At 43.1% G+C, this 16,260-nt stretch overlaps 1 protein-coding gene across 2 annotated transcripts in view; it reads left to right on the plus strand.

Moving 5' to 3' along the window:
• The first annotated feature begins 1,336 nt into the window (after positions 1-1,336).
• FHDC1 (FH2 domain containing 1) overlaps positions 1,337-16,260 on the plus strand; it is a 58,257-nt gene continuing 43,333 nt past the window's right edge. The window contains exons 1-3 of one of the 2 annotated variants that reach the window (XM_053258629.1): positions 1,337-1,643; positions 3,504-3,560; positions 14,467-15,075. In XM_053258629.1, the coding sequence (XP_053114604.1) occupies positions 14,611-15,075 (465 nt within the window). In that variant the 5' untranslated portion in view covers positions 1,337-1,643; positions 3,504-3,560; positions 14,467-14,610. Of the gene's footprint in view, positions 1,644-2,533; positions 3,127-3,503; positions 3,561-14,466; positions 15,076-16,260 lie in introns of those variants that run through there. The other variant, XM_053258630.1, reaches the window with a different exon arrangement.

Here is a 16,260-nt window from a genome sequence, read left to right on the forward strand (position 1 = left end):
CCATTAAGTGAATCTCGGATTGAGGAGGGAGATGCTAAGAGTCCCAAAGATCTTCCTGGTTAATGAGTACTCTGAGATCTCTTGATGTGGATTAGTTACCCATTAACACCTTTCAGTCATTCACTGGTATTATTCACAAACCAGTATGGTGAAAGAAAACATTAGAAGCCTAGATTCCCCCATTGAACACCAAAGTGTAGTTAAAACCTGGGCTCGGCTTGTTTGGATACCAAGGGGCTCATCTCTGGTGTTTGAAAAGTAATCTTCCCAAGGAGAGTGTCTGGGGATGGGTGCAGAGTCTCCCAGGAAGCAGACAATTTAGGAAGGTTTGAGCCCTATCACCCCCCACCATTTAAGAAATGCACATGGACAAAGAGGGGGCTCCAGTCTGTACGATTGACTGTGAATGTGGTAGGCGAGGGAGTAACTAATGCAGAGTACAAGACTGTAGCAACCTGCTTGCCTCTGGCTGTCAGATTTTGATTCCTTTTCCAAACTATGCAGAAACCCAAAGGAGTTTTTCCTCCTCTTCTCCCACACACCACATGGCCTTGGCAATGCTTGTATCTGTATCTACAATGAGACTTATTCCTGCCCCTATTATTTCTGTAATAATTGCATATATTTTGTCCCCTTGGTTCAACCCTTTCCCTTGTACCGCATCCAGAGTTAGAAGACATGAATTCCAAGCAAGCAGCAGTAGAAGGAAGGCACGGGGGGGGGGTCTGCTCCAGGGGCATAGACCTCAATTTTTTGGGGGGGGGCACAGGGCACATGGGAGAAGAGGTCTTGTGGTAGCAAGCATGAATTGTCCCTTGGATAAGCAGGGTTTGCATTTGAATGTGGGAGACTATATGTGAGCACTGCAAGATGTTCTCCTTAGGGGATGGGGTCACTCTGGGCAGAGCACCTGCATGCTTAGAGCACCACCAGCTTTTCTCCTGTTATACTACTTCTAATCATAGGACTATAGAGTGAAAGGGCCCCAAGAGGCAGCCATGGGTGCCTCCTAAGAACTTGCTGAGCTGCTGCCTACAGGACTGACTGTGGTGTTCAACTGACTGATGAACTTGAGCATGAGAGCTTGCTGATGCTACCTGGCACGGGGTGGGCGGGCAATGCCTCCCCCAAGAAATCCGGAGCAGGGCTTAAGCCCCACCGCCCCCACCTGGCAACCCGGCGGAGGCATTGCTTCCTCCGAGAAATCCCAGGGCGAGCTTGAGAGCCCCACCGCCCCACGAAGTTTTCGCCCCTGGTCTGCTCTGCTTCTGAACCTGTGTGCCGTTCTTTCCACCTGGAGCGCGATCTAACCGGGGGCTGTTGGGAACAGCAGCGATCGATCTCCCACAGCACCTCTCTCGCTGCTCGCTTCTCCCAGCATTAATGGGTTCGCCTCCTTGCAGAACAGGCTGGTGCCACCACCTGAACCAGCCCCGCCTAACGCTGCGCCTGCGTGCTGCCTCCGCCGCCTCCTCTCGCTGTTTCTTCTGGGTCCTTGGCCGCAGTGAAATCAGAGGGAGGAGGAAGAGCAGGAGGCAGCGGCGACGTTAATCCACAGAGTTGGGCAGCGAGCGCGGGAGACCCTGGCGTCCTGGCTCTCATCTCGAGGAGCGGCCGAGGGCTCCACGTAGCCAGCAGGGAAGGTAGGCGAAGTGGCTTTGTGTGGACTGTCACTGGATCTGTGAATCCCGGCTGAGATAGAGCGAGGACGGGGCAGATGATGGGCATATGCAGACTGGCTGGGGCTTTAAACGCCCCTTGTCTCAATTCCTGGACAAGGCCAAGGAGGTCTTGGAACTTATCCCTCTTCCCCGCTGGCGACGAGGAGCCAACCCAAGTTCCTCGAAATCGGGATTCTCCCCTGCCTCTCTCTCCCCGCCAGTGGCTTTCCCAACATCCTTGTCGCTGCATCTAATAAACCATCTGTGGATAACCGGGGGATGGGGGCCATGTACGAGGGCTTAAGGAGGAAAAGCTTGAATACAACCAGAATAGTATGGCTATTGAATATTTTTTTTACTCTCCCCACAAATTAAAGTCGATGCCTTCCAGCTCTCCGCCCTTCACCCCAGCACAATTGCCTGCAATTTATGCCAACAGTCAACTCAGACTGGTTCTCTTGGGATTCTTTCTCTAACAATCTCCTCTGAGATTATTATTCTTACTTTTTAAATGGGATCTGCTGCTTATTCCGAAAGCCCTAGTAGAAATTTCGCTAATTCTCTAAAGAAACGTGTTCGATTCCTGCAGCTTTTATTACCCCGTTTTTGTGACTTGGTTGCTTTTTCGCTGTCTTGCTTGAGCGACCCCTGTCTAGTGCGGAAGGAGGTCACCGCGAATTATGAGTGCTTCGGCGTGGCTTTTCTCTCGCTCTCTTTTTAAAAACGAGTTTCAGCTTTTCTCCTAAAGATGATGTGAGCTGGGGAGGGGAGGGGAGGTGTCTTTCGCCCACCCCGGTCCTTTCAAAAGAAACTGCTTGGAAAACAAGGCACGCATTGACGGCTCTTTCGATTTCAGGCTCTTGCCGATTTCAGACGGGCTGGTCCTTCTCCTCCGGAGAGCTCCTGGGAAGCATAAAGCTGGACCGGGGCGGGGGGAGCAGTGGGGGGAAGCGAACGCACGTGAAAGGACTTGGCTCTGGCCGGCTAGCAGTGGGAGCCTCTGGGTGTTCTTGGGAAGTGTCGTCCCCCACCCCGCTCCAGCCGCATGCGTTTCCAGGGCGGGGGGCGGGAATGGGGAATATCTTATTACAAAGGGACAAGGCCACCTTGGAGCCGCAGCAGCCTTCCCGCCTCCCCCTCCCGCGAGGCGCTGCAAGGTGCCCGAAGAGCTCTCTGAGGAGTGAGGAGGACGCTTTCTTCCCTTCTTTGGAGAGGGAGAACAGGTCTCCTGAGGGAGCCGGCGAGGCGGAGCAGAGAAAAACAATAGGGTTTCTTGGCGTAGAAGAAACTGCTTTGGCGGCGGCTCGGGAGGGGCGAAAGGAGACAAGCCGTCTTGCTCCCGTTCGCACCCCGCTGAGGGGAGGAAAAATGAGCACGCCGGGAAACGCTGCTGAGGGGCGTTTGCGGCTGGTTTGGAGCTGAAGCCCCGGGACTGGTGGGAAATGCGCCTCTCTGTGCGCCGCCTGTAAGCACGCCTGCTCGGGGAAATGTTAGGCAGAGTAGAGACCCTTCAAAGGCATGGTGGATGCAACCCTAGGCACACCTCCAGGGGTGGGAGTCCCACTGAAGTCAGTGGGTTTTACTTCCGAGTAAACGTGCATAGGACGGCGCTGAGTAGAGCGAAGCCACTCGATATGCTGCTGCCGCGGATAGCGACAACAGCATCTGTCTTTCCCTGTGAGGCGGGGGCTCTTTCCCCCCTCGACTGCAGCCCTTGCTGCCTCGCCCTATCTAAAGGGAAGACTAAATCTAATCAAACTTGGTTTCTCTGTGTCCAATGGGTATGGGGTGGTTGTTTTTAATGGCAATACTTAATTACAAAATTTTCTTTTTCCTCTCCAGGATCCACCCAGAAACAAAGCAAGCAGTTTTTAAAAAGGCTGGGAGGGTGATGATGAGGTAAGGGCGTTTTACCCTTTTGTTGCTGTTGAGCCCTATGGCAGAAGGGGGGGGGGGGAGAGAAGTCTCCCAAGGGATGCTGAGTCTTTATCACAACTCCAGTATGAAACACACACTAAGAAATTGAGTTGCCAATTCCAAACTTCTTTTCTAGGCAACTAGCATTAACCAAAGGAGGACCTGGACAAGTCTAGGTTAACCCTTTTAATGATCAACTTGTAGTTACCAGTTTTTGTCAACCCCTCTTGGGTGGTCTCTTAAGACAATATAGTTCTTCTATGTTCGCATTGTGTGCCCTGCCACCTTTTATTAGCACAACAAACCTCTTGCTCTGGAACTGCAGGGATTGCAAGTGTATGAAGAAAGTGTTTAATTGTTTCCCAGATATTTCTGTGGGGCATTCTTTGTTTTTGTGCATTTTGCTGTTCAGAAAACACTCTTTTCAGAACCCAGATAACTTCAACTTCCCTGATAGCAGCTGGCCAAAGGAGCATTATTTTTGTATGAGTTCTTTTTAAAAGTGTATTGCTTCAATGAGAATTCTTTCAGAGCAGTATAAGGATGATTCTGGATTCTGACCTGTTCTTCTCTGTGTCTTTCTTGCACTACCCCATCCAGTACCAAGGGTGGTGGTGTTTAGTAAAGGAAATGGGGCCAGGTAACCTTGGGAAATAGCTAGGCTGTTGCTGATCTCTCTCTTGTGAATACTGGGGGCACCCCATTTAACACTGCAAATTTGTTGTTGATGATGTGAGATAATAGAACTTGCAAAATGCAATTGATGTAATCAATTTGTGGGGGTGTTTTTGGAGGTGATTTGTGGGGGTGTTTTTGGAGGTGATTTGTGGGGGTGTTTTTGGAGGGCCACTATCACCAGTCAATAAGTGCCTTTGACTGTATCACAAATAACCTTTATATACTCAGCACTTTGCTTGCAATCTTTATGCTAGTAGGAGCAGAAATTACATTGGACTAGTGAATATTGTGGTCTGAGTGCTGAAAAAAAATGAAATTTTCCAGCAATTGATTTATTTGGGGTGGGGTGTTGTGTGAATTGCAGACAAGAAGCAATTGACATGTTTTACACATAGAAGGAAATCCAGGGCCTTTCTGTTTAAATCATTTGGACTTGCTTCCTAGTAAACAAAGTATAGGATTGGATTGTATGTTTCCAAATCAAGATAGGCTTGTGTGTGTGTTTCCCTTTATATGGGGGGGGACCTCAGATACTGTCAAATTCTGTTCTTGCTATACTGTACATATTAGTGTTTGCTCTATATGTGTTTAGTTGCTCTCTTTACTTATAGCTATCATTGTGATCCTTCCAAGCAATAAGATGAAAACTTATGGTGTCTGTGAGCCTATGGTTTTCAGTTATGCTATGCAAGCATGTCTTACATTGTGAATTTGAAATTTCCTATGATGTTCATACAGATCTTTCACTCTTATGCCTGTTTTTTTTCCTTATTGGACACGATACATACTCAGTGCTTTTTAGTGGATCTAGTGGATGACAGTTCTGTTATATAAAGCCATTTAGAATCAGAATCTGGTAAGAAGATTAAACTTCAGGGCGAAGGCAAAGCATAGTTTACTTTGAGGGATACCTTGGTTTGCCTGTGGATCATTGATGTTAGTTCTAGCATGCTTATTTGGGAGTATCTGACATTGGGACTTGCTTCTGAGTCCATGTGCATAGGATTTGAATGAATCCCCTAAAACTTTATTTCTTTTGCAGTGCAATGTCTAAACTTGTGGTCTACTTGCTTCAGATACAAAAGAAATGCAAAGAGTAAAGTATACTGTTTTAGAATAGTATTCTTTCTCTGAGCTTGCTTTTATTCTAACACTCTGAAATAAATAAATAAGGGGGATGCTCCATGTGTTTTGTGAAGCAGTGCTTACTTTTCTTGTGCATCTGGTATGATTGGCTGCAGGGAAACTTTTATATCTCACCAGCAGCAAGAGGTTTGAATTTCCCTCTAGCACATTGTACTGTCACATCTGCTTGTTGCTCCTGCTTTTGCATGCAAAGTGCTTCCATGAAGTGGGTTCATGCATAGCCCAGGTGTTTAGGTTTATATGCACAGTAGAGCTTTGCGAGCAAGCCTCAGACATGCATCCTAACCCCCACCCAGGGCGCACACACCTTTAAATGTGAACCAGGACCTAGGTAGTGGCTCACTACTGCACCTGAATACTTGGTTGTGTGGGAACTGGCCCTAAGACCTCTCAGAAGCGAAACTCCAGTTCCTTTCAGACTGGTTGTTCAGGGTGTTATCCCTCTTCTAGCAAAGTGTGTGGCAATAGCCTGCAGTTTTATTCTTGCACTAGATGGGAGACACCTGCTGCAACAAATTGAGCAATAGTTTTTCATACTGCTGTATACTTTGATATGTCTCATTCTCCTTAATAGCTGGGGACTGAATGGTGAATATGCCTCAAGCTGGACTGTGGGTAAGAGAAGAGCATCAAAATAAAACAGTTTAATTTCTTCTCTAATAGTTGGGGCTTCCATGCTAGGCCAAAAAGAGGTACACCTTTGCCTAGAGCAAATGCAACTGACACAGCAGTGCATGAAACTAGCTGAAATAAGTAAACACAATAAATGCTAGTTACCTTAGAATGAACACTCTCAGCAAGACCCAGAAAACTGGCCCATGATTTTTCTGAACTGAAATACGATACTTCAGATTTAATTTTGGGAACCTGCTTCTCTGGTTGTGTTCAAACATTGTCATCCTATGTAACATTTTCTCCAAAGCAGCCTATGCAAATAGGTGTAAATGGCAGTGAAACCCAGGAATTGCAATGCGAAAGTAAACATTTACAGATTTCACTTGGGTCTTCTGATCTCATTTTTATCTTGGCTCTAGTTCTGGAATTTCTAATTCTCAGTGCTGTAAGATATTGGGGTTGGGCGGAGGTAGTTGATAGCTAAAATGCCCCAGTTAACACCAACATGACTATTTTTAGGGCTGTTGTCTAACTAAAGATATCTTAGTTGTTCAGTCATTTGCTTGTCATTTAATAAATAGATTAAATTTGCATGTGGGTGAAAACAATACTTCTGAAGCAAGAAACATATTTTCATAGATAATACATAAATGCGTTGCAGAGCCATCCTCCTGGAGGAATTATTTTCACGTATAACCCGCTCTTCCTCCGAAGAGCCCAGAGCACAATACATGGTTGATGCTGATCGTTGCAACAGCTCTGTGAGATAGGTTAGGTTGTGAGGTAGGCTAGGCTGAGAAATAATTGACTGGTTAAATGGGTGTCATGACTGAATGGGGATTTGAACTCGGATCTCCCCAGTTCTAGCCCAGTATTCTAATCACTACACCATACTGGCTCTCTAAGATGAAATTTTCTCTTTCAGAAAAGGGAAATTTCCTCTTAAGATGGTTTTTGCCATGGCAGTTTTTATAAGTACTTTTAATACATTTTAAAACTTGACTAATTAATTAGGACAGCTTTAAAATTGATTAAAAGTTATGGACAGCCCTACTATTTTCTTTAATATATTGAAGGCCTGTTTTTTAAACTAAAACAAAAAACAAAAAAACTCATTTTCTTTCACCAGTTGTGTATTGGCTGAATAGTGTAGTGGTATTCCTACAATATCTCAGGTTGAGTTCTCTCCTAATTTACTCCAATGGGGACATCAACACTACTCGTTGACAACCCCTTATGGAATATTGCACATAGGAACATAGGCAGCTGCCATATCCTGAGTCAGACCATTGGTCCATCTAGTTCAGTATTGTCTACCCAGACTGGCAGTGGCTTCTCCAAGTTTGCAGGCAGGATTCTCTCTCAGCCCTATCTTGGAGAAGCCAGGGAAGGAACTTGGGACATGTTCTACCCAGAGTGTCTCCATCTCCTAAGGGGAATTTATAGTCTTCCATTCAGATGCAGCCCAGGTGGACCCTGCTTAGCAAAGGGGACACAAAGGGGACTAATTTGCTTATGACAAATTAGTGCATTTCTGTGAGCTGTCATCATTTGCCATGTTTCTCTGAATAAACAATGCCTTTTGTGTGTTTCCCAGAATATGGGAAACTCCTATATCGAGTACCAGTGATACAGGAATGTGCTGAAAGGCATCATCTTATACTGCGTGGGAGAAAGCAATGGTAAACCCCTCCTGTATTCTGCCAAGAAAACCACATTATTATTATTATTATTATTATTATTATTATTATTACATTTATATCCCGCCCTTCCTCCAAGGAGCCCAGAGCGGTGTACTACATACTTGAGTTTCTCTTTCACAACAACCCTGTGAAGTAGGTTAGGCTGAGAGAGAAGTGACTGGCCCAGAGTCACCCAGCTACTATCATGGCTGAATGGGGATTTGAACTCAGGTCTCCCCAGTCCTAGTCCAGCACTCTAACCACTACACCATGCTGTGGTCGCCAGGAGTCAACACCAACTTGACAGCACAACCTTTCCTTCCTTTCATGTTGGAAGGGGTGTGACTGAGATCCCAGTTATGGACATCTACACCTGTGGCTTGTTCTGCTTACCTAACTTTGCGAGCTTCAAATGTTGTTGAATGTATAGCTCTATGAAGAAAACCATGTGGTGGTGCTAAGGAACTTAGAATTTTATGAGGCACTGGTACGTCCTTCCTGCTTCACATCATGCCCTTGCTTAGCACTTTTTTTTGTGGTGTGTGTGTGTGTGTGAGAGAGAGAGAGAGAGAGAAAAACAACTCAATTATGGTGGTTCTCATGTATATTCCTCATTCTTTGTCCTTTGGCTTTCTTAGAACACAAGAGAACTTGGTGTCATTTCACAGTTCTATCCCAAAGTCAGTGAAACTTGCATCAAAGTGATGTTCTGGAAGGAATTATTAGATCTACTAAGGCTGCTTTTCTTGCTTTTTCCCATTGCCTTCTATACTTAGAAGGATTTTCTTATGCAGTATTGTCCTTTATTACAGAGGAATCTCTTTTGTCATCCTCTTAGATTTATTCCTTCTGCACTGCAACGCAACATAATAAGAATGTATTAATCACTTCCTTTTGGGTCATTCATCACCTGCTCTTTTAACGGATAGATAGAACAGAACAACTTCTAGTATTCATGCTTACCTAGAGCATAATTTAGGATTACTGAGCTTCTGTGAATGTTGTAGATGAGCATGATACATTTTAGAATTGTCACTTATTGACATATTTAAAACTGGTTGATCTAGTATAAAATGTCATCTATTCAATGTTTCCTACTGCAACAAATTCTCTAAAGTCAATCTTATTCTTCACCATTAAAACTATGAACCCCTTGATTAAGCAACATGTCACAAAGCATGCCTGCTGCTTTCCTAAAAGTATTTCTGAAGTCCTCAATTAATTGTAGATCAAAGAAGCTAATCCTGCATAATGGCAATAATCTTCAACTTTAAAAGCCAGCTCGATTCTTTAAACCATATTTTAGAGCTGGCAGTTCTTGTGTTGTAAAGTGCCAACTTCCTTCACCCACTGTGCCCAATCCACTTGGAAATTCACCTGCACTAGTCTGTAGTAGTGAAATGGGAGTGCATGAGGGCATGGTGGGAGTTGTGTGGGAAAATTTCCAGTACATTGTTGCCATTGACTAACTTGAACAGTGGGTAGGTTACTTACCAGCATATTTTATGCTGACTTCTGGATTTTTCATGAGGCTTCTGAAGCTTGCTTATCATAACAGCAATAATTCTGTAATCTAAAGAATTGAACTAACTTTCTTAATATCCTGCCAGTCCACAATAAACCTCACTATGCAGTTGCTCTTTTAGATGGTCATTTCTTTGTCTATGATATATTTAACCTTAATCCAGTGTCTCTCTTTCCCCCACTACTTGAAAGGCTTAGCAATTCTTCAGTGTTCCTGTAACAAAGGACTACATTGTGCCTTGTAGACTAGTTAATGCTGCTCTTTCCGCTGCAAGCTTTTTCTTCTGCAAGCCTTGCTCATGATCTTCATTGCCTTCTTTGTCCATTTTAAATAATTTAGTAAAGTCTCTTCGCATGTGCATTGCTGCTACATTTGGTGCAGTAAAAAAAATGAATTTGATTGTATGACTTTCCTTAGTAATTATTCCCTTTTCATCATATCCTGGTATTGAATTTTTAGCTGTAAGAAGTGTAGGATAAAGATTCTGGTTCTTGACCACCTTCGGTTTAGAAACTGGCTTCTGTGCACCTCTATCCAAGTCTGTTTTTCTGCATCCCTTCATTTCTTTGTTTCACCCCAGTGTTCGCTTGGAAGTAATAACTTGTGTCAGCATAGTACAAGGAATATTAGAAGCCAATGGGATGAAGCCACTGAAGACTATGGAAAAGAAGAAAATGTGGTCAACTTAGAAGATGCTATTTATAATAACTTACTCTGCCACTGAGCTGGATACATTCTAGCATGCAGGTGGAGTGTTTTGATGGATTGCACTGTTTTTTGTAGGCAAATGAGAATTGCTTAATCCTCACCTTTCTATCTGTACATGATAAAATTGGAGGTGAATACAGAGAAATGGATCCATTCAAAGGTTTTTCCCAAGTGGATGAAGAAAACATAGAAGCAAGCTTGAATAGAAGATGCAGTAATTTGGCACTGTGGTGTCATTAATCACTTAGGGCCAATTCACATTGTATTACAGCAAGCATGTTGGCGATATATCATGCAGTGCTTGCCATGGTAAAAGCCATGAAGTACAGCTGCATGTTTATAAAAAGTTGGTAGGCATGTAGCTGGAAGTACTGATGGCCGTACCTCCCTGGTCTGTGTGCCCACAAACAAGTTTATGCATCACACCATGGAGTGTACCGTGGCAGTAAAAGCCTGCTGCATAAAGCATGAGTAGGCCCTTATTCAGTTCACCTAACCTTACAATCAGATGAGAAATCTAATTAGTATCCCATCTTATGAAATGGGAAGTTGAAGTTGAGAGAGAGGCCTTTAGGTGATTTCTTCCAGGTTTGTGGCTCGGCTGTGTTGCCAGTTCAAGCCAAGCACACCATCTACTTCCATATTAGTTTCCCTGCATTGCTTTTTCAAGCACGTTTAGGGAAGTGGCAGAAAAATTCCTTCTAGCTTTTCCAGTATAGTCTTGTGAGACCGCCAATCTGCACTCCAAGGGTGCAGATTTTTAGCTGTTTTGATTTTTCTCTGTGTGTGCTTTCAGAATGTACAAAAGTGGGAGAAATGGGCTAATGCAATTCCTGACAATTTTATTAATCATTGTTTGGTTCAGGTATAGGTCTACATCTTCTCTTGCTTTAGGTTTCCTGTTTGTTTTAAATTTACCTTATTCTGTGCAATATTTTAAAATACTGAGAGGTTCGTGTATTGCATTTGTGGTGTTTACAACTGCATTCTTTATTAAGCCCTGTTTCTTACAGGATTCACTTTGCTTAATCATTTGAATTAGATGAGGTTTCACCACAAGCACTGGTAAAGGCAGCATAAAGAATCCAATTGATTTTAAATGAGCGCGCGCTCTCTCTCTCTCTCTCTCACACACACACACACACACACACACACACACACACACCCCTTGTGGTTTTTGAAAACCGAATCTCAAAACAGCTGAAATTCTAAATGCTGTCCTTACTTGCAGGATGACGATAGTACAATTATATGGTTGTTGTCCTAGCTTTTAAAATGCCAATTAAACTAGCATGAGACAATCTGGACATACAGGTTTGCCTATGTAAATACTTAGCTTTGCACATATGTAGAGTTTAGGCTGTTTGTTTTCTTCTGTATCTAGTCATTTATTTACCGAGGTTGCAATGACAACCTATAGATTTAAGTGGTGCACAGAAGAAATGTATTTTTTGTCCAAATGTTGCTACACTGTTCAGTGTGTTACCTGTTCAACAGTATGAAAAGGTGGCAGGGGGTCCCTGATTGATCATATTGTCACTTTAATCAATAGACTAATTTTAAAAAATTGAATGCTCTCTATAGAGTTCATAACAGAAAGAGAACAATTTGTCTAAGGTATGAAATAGAAATATTTGGTTAAACCTAATTTCTTACTATGAATGTATAAGTTCTGTTTTATATGAAAGTATGTGGGTTGTAGTCAGAAAATAGTGGCTGGATTGTCTTCTCTTTTGTCAGTGTAGCTGGGCATAATACATAAATGTAGTGAGCGCTACTTTAAAACCTTAATCAAGAACAGGAGACCTCATTTAGTAACTTGAAAATTGAACTCTCACCCTTGACTCCGATGTACACATGGAAGTTGGGAGTTCACAAGGATTACCCATTGATTTCTGAGAGTAGGGAAGTCTCTGTGTGTTGAACAGAGGAATCTCACAAAAATCCTGTATATGTTTGTGTCGGGAGTTGTGGTGCAACAATAGCTGGAGAGCAGCTCACACAGTGAGCTATTTTCCCAGAAGAGAATAGAACACTCTTGCAAACAAGGTTTGGAACATGCTCTCAGTTTGTGGAGTGAATCTAACTTTGCTGCCATAAACAACCACACCATTACAGCCTAAATCTAAAGTTTTACTAGGCTATTAAAATACAGTTCTGTTTTAAGCTGATTTGAATCAGTGGTGGGCAATATATGCAGATACAAGAGTTGAAGCTTTTCTTTCAAAGGGGAGGTGGAGAGTTATTTTTCTACAGAGGAGCAGGGGGAGGTATGTGGAAAGGTGTAACAGCAACACTGCTAAAAAACCAGAAACAATTAAAGAAACTTTGGTTCAGTGGTTCATTTTTTTCTTAATTAGTCACAACTGTTCCTGTGGCAAACTTTTGGAAAGAGGCCAACTAAGGTTTTACGCATTTGAGGATGGCAGTCTTAACAGTACTGTGAACTACGAGAAGCACGTCCTCTTACTGTAGTTTGGCATTCACAGTGTTGGTGATGGTGATGATAATATGCAAACTACAGGGGTGATAAGCAACTATTGAGTCATGAGGCCGTGGCGTGCAGTAACATTTTAAATGGAGCCCTATAGCGAGGTTTTAAGTGTGAGTTAGTATGATGAATCTGGGCAGAAGCATGCAACCACACAAACTGCTCTTATCTTTTTTTATAGAAGGCACGTGGTAAACCCCTCCTGTATTCTACCAAAGAAAACTACAGGACTCTGTCGGCTCCAGGAGTCGAAATCGACTTGACTGCACACTTTACCTTTACGTGCAGATTATCTTAAAATTACTTTGAGTTCACCAAAAGACTTGGATTAAAGATTTAAATTGTGTCTTAGAGCAAGGTAGCTCCTTTCTAAGTAGAAATGCATGTAATTAAAAAAAACCTGAGCTTTAGTTCATGGGGGAATAGATGTTTGCTTTGTCTCACTCTGGTTAGTACTTAAAGTCTTCCACTTCAGGGTTCTTGGTTAAAAGTTGTTGTAAGAGCAATATATTTCCAGTTAGTTGAAATATGAACTTAAATCTTGTACATTTAACATACAATGTTTATATTTACTTGACATATGGCATGGATAATGTTTGACCACCTAACATTCCTATATGTACTTTAAAAAAGCATATTTTTATATTTTGAAGCTTCAAAATTACATTACCACCAATTACACTGAGGTGCTGTCTTCCCTTGCTAGGTCTTCCAGATGGTGTTGCAGTCATTCTTACTGCTAAGAGAGAAGCTACTGTGTAGCTGAAACAGGACCTTGTCTCTTTAATATGGGAACCAATGCAGTAAAATTGGGAAGCAAATTACTGGCCGTACCTATAGATTTTTCCCTTGTGTATATATTTCTTCTTTGGATCCTAGTCATAGGAACCTGCCTTATACTGAGTCAGTCCATTGGTCCATCAATACTATCTACACAGGCTGGCAGTGGCTTCTCCAAGGTTAGGAACATAGGAAACTGCCATATACTGAGTCAGACCATTGGTCTTTCTGGCTCAGTATTGTCTTCACAGACTGGCAGCAGCTTCTCCAAGGTTGCAGGCAGGAATCTCTCTCAGCCCTATCTTGGAGAAGCCAGGGAGGGAACTTGAAACCTTCCGCTCTTCCCAGAGCGGCCCCCATCCCCTAAGGGGAAGATCTTACAGTGCTCACACATGTAGTCTCCCATTCAAATGCAAACCAGGGTGGATCCTGCTTAGCATTGTGGACAATTCATGTTTGCTACCACAAGATGAGCTCTCTTCCCATGTGCAGGATGGGCCTTGACCATAGGAAGCTGCCATATACTGAGTCAAACCATAGGTCTATCTTGCTCAGTACTGTCTACCCAGTCTGGCAGTGGCTTCTCCAAGGTTACAGACAGGAGTCTCTCTCAGCCCTGATTTGGAGATGCCAGGGAGAAAAATTGGAACATTCTGCATGCTGGCATGCAAGTGCTCTTCCCAGAGCGGCTCCATCCCCTTAGCAATAGCAATAGCACTTACATTTATATACCGCTTTATAGCCGGAGCTCTCTAAGCGGTTTACAATGATTTAGCATATTGCCCCCAACATTCTGGGTACTCATTTTACCAACCTTGGAAGGATGGAAGGCTGAGTCAACCTTAAGCCCCTGGTCAGGATCGAACTTGTAACCTTCTGGTTACAGGGCGGCAGTTTTACCACTGCGCCACCAGGGGCTGTTTTAAATAAAGGGGAATAAATAAAGGCTAAGGGGAATATCTTACAGTGTTCACACTTCTAGTTTCCCTCTCATTTGCAACCAGGGTGAACCCTGCTTAGCTAAAGGGACAAGTCATGCTTGCCACCACAAGACCAGCTCTCTTCCATGAAAGTGATAGTTTTTGGCTTCTTGGACAACAAATACCATACTGGAGTATCTCGTAGATTCAACAGCTCTAGGGTAGAGCTCATTAAATTGTATGTCTGAATTAGTGATCTTAGTTGTAGTTCATCATGCTTCCTGTACCACAAAATGTATCCCGTTTTCCTAACTTTGTGTATTTTTGCTGTATTTCATTGCAGTTTTCAGAGAGGTGCCTGAAATTCACTCACTGATGGTGTATTAACTTTTGGAAGTGTGAGACATAAGTTGCTGCTCTGCCGTTTGATGTTACATGCACATCGAAGGAAGTGTATCTCTCTCTCCATAGAGAGAGAGACTATAAAATGCATGTTATGAATTGTGTCTCCTTGGTCAATGATAAAGAAAATGGAGCTATTTCACTTGAAGCTGGATTAATGATTGGAGATACAACAGAACCAGAAGAGCAAGTGCCGCCACCTCCGCCACCTCCACCATGTCTGTCCACAGAAGCTGGATTTCTTTTGCCACCAGCAGTGCCGCCGCCCCCACCACCTCCACCTCCAGTAGGGAGCAGATCTCCATTGCCGCAGTTAGTAAACGGGCATGGCTATCAGAGCAAGAAGAAGCGGATACGTAGCTTCTTCTGGAAAACTATCCCTGAAGAGCAAGTCCGTGGTAAAACCAATATCTGGACTATTGGTGCTAAACAGAGCTATCAGATTGACACAAAGACAATTGAGGAATTATTTGGGCAGCAAGAAGCAACTGCGGCTCTGGATTCCAGAAACAGAGCTTCAAGGAAGTCATTTAAAGATGCCAAACAAGAGGTAAGCATGGAGTGAAGCAAATATTTCCTTCTGTTATAAAGGATTGGGATAGTTTGTGTATTTTAGAAATTAATTACTTCCATTTACTTCCATTTTTGTGCTGTAATCTGGTTCTCACTATCAGAAGAAAAGAACTGGAGGCGAAAGATGCACTATTTAAATTTGCCTGAAAGTAATTGAACACACCAAATATAGCCAACTGCCTGTAGAATCCCAAGTCCACCATTTTCATCAAAATATCTTACATGCATGTTTACTTAGAACTAAGTCTGTTTGTCATCCATACGTCATACTCTCAGACTAATGCATAGAATTGCAACCTTCAATATTATGAGGTTGAAATGCTGTATTTATAATTTAGCATTGTAGAACATCTTCAAGGTATAGAATGCAAAGAACCAGGAAGACTGTTTGTAGGATGTGTAGATACAAAAATTTATCCTCCAACGCTTCAGTGCACTACATGCCAACTTGAACCAGGATGTTCTACCTTTCCCTACTGCAGCTCATGAAGAAATCCCACAGTCGAAGAATCTAATGCTTGGATTTTGTCATAGGATTATAGGTGTTAGGTCTATATATGTTTACAAGATTCTATGGCAAAGTATATTTTGCAAATTTCTGATATTTGGCAAATTTCTAAAGCTCCTGATGGTTGCAGAGGGAAAATTGAGAATGCTTGAGCAGTGTCTCTGAGTTTGGAATAAACTTCTACTTGGCTGGATTTACAGATTCAATGCACTGTATGTGCAGCTGACCCTGCTGGCCATTTAGCCCTAACCTAAATGCTTCCCTCCCTTGCCTGGTTCAGAGCTAGTTCTAAATCCTAGTTCAGCATTATGTGAATGCGCCAAAGAGAAGTGCAGGCTCTTGCATACTCCCCCTTGCCTCTTGTCTTGCATGAGCGGAGAAGAGTGAAAGCTTTTTTGCTTTAACTTTAGAACAGTTTAGCATTATGTACAACTTCGGTAACTGGGATGTTTAACAAATTAGACCTGAAGGACCACCTCCTAGCATATGAACCTGACTGATCTCTGAAATAATCAGGAGAGGCTCTGTTTTGTTGGATGGAAACATAAGACAGAATGCCGCTGCCCCAGGAATCTGGTTAGCACTCTCCCTTTTGACATTCTGGCCCAAGCTGAAGATTCTTTCAGCAGACATGCCGAGTGTTACAACTTGGCT

Source organism: Hemicordylus capensis, chromosome 5 (genome assembly GCF_027244095.1).
Source record: "Hemicordylus capensis ecotype Gifberg chromosome 5, rHemCap1.1.pri, whole genome shotgun sequence".
In the NCBI taxonomy this organism is placed as follows: Eukaryota; Metazoa; Chordata; class Lepidosauria; order Squamata; family Cordylidae; genus Hemicordylus; species Hemicordylus capensis.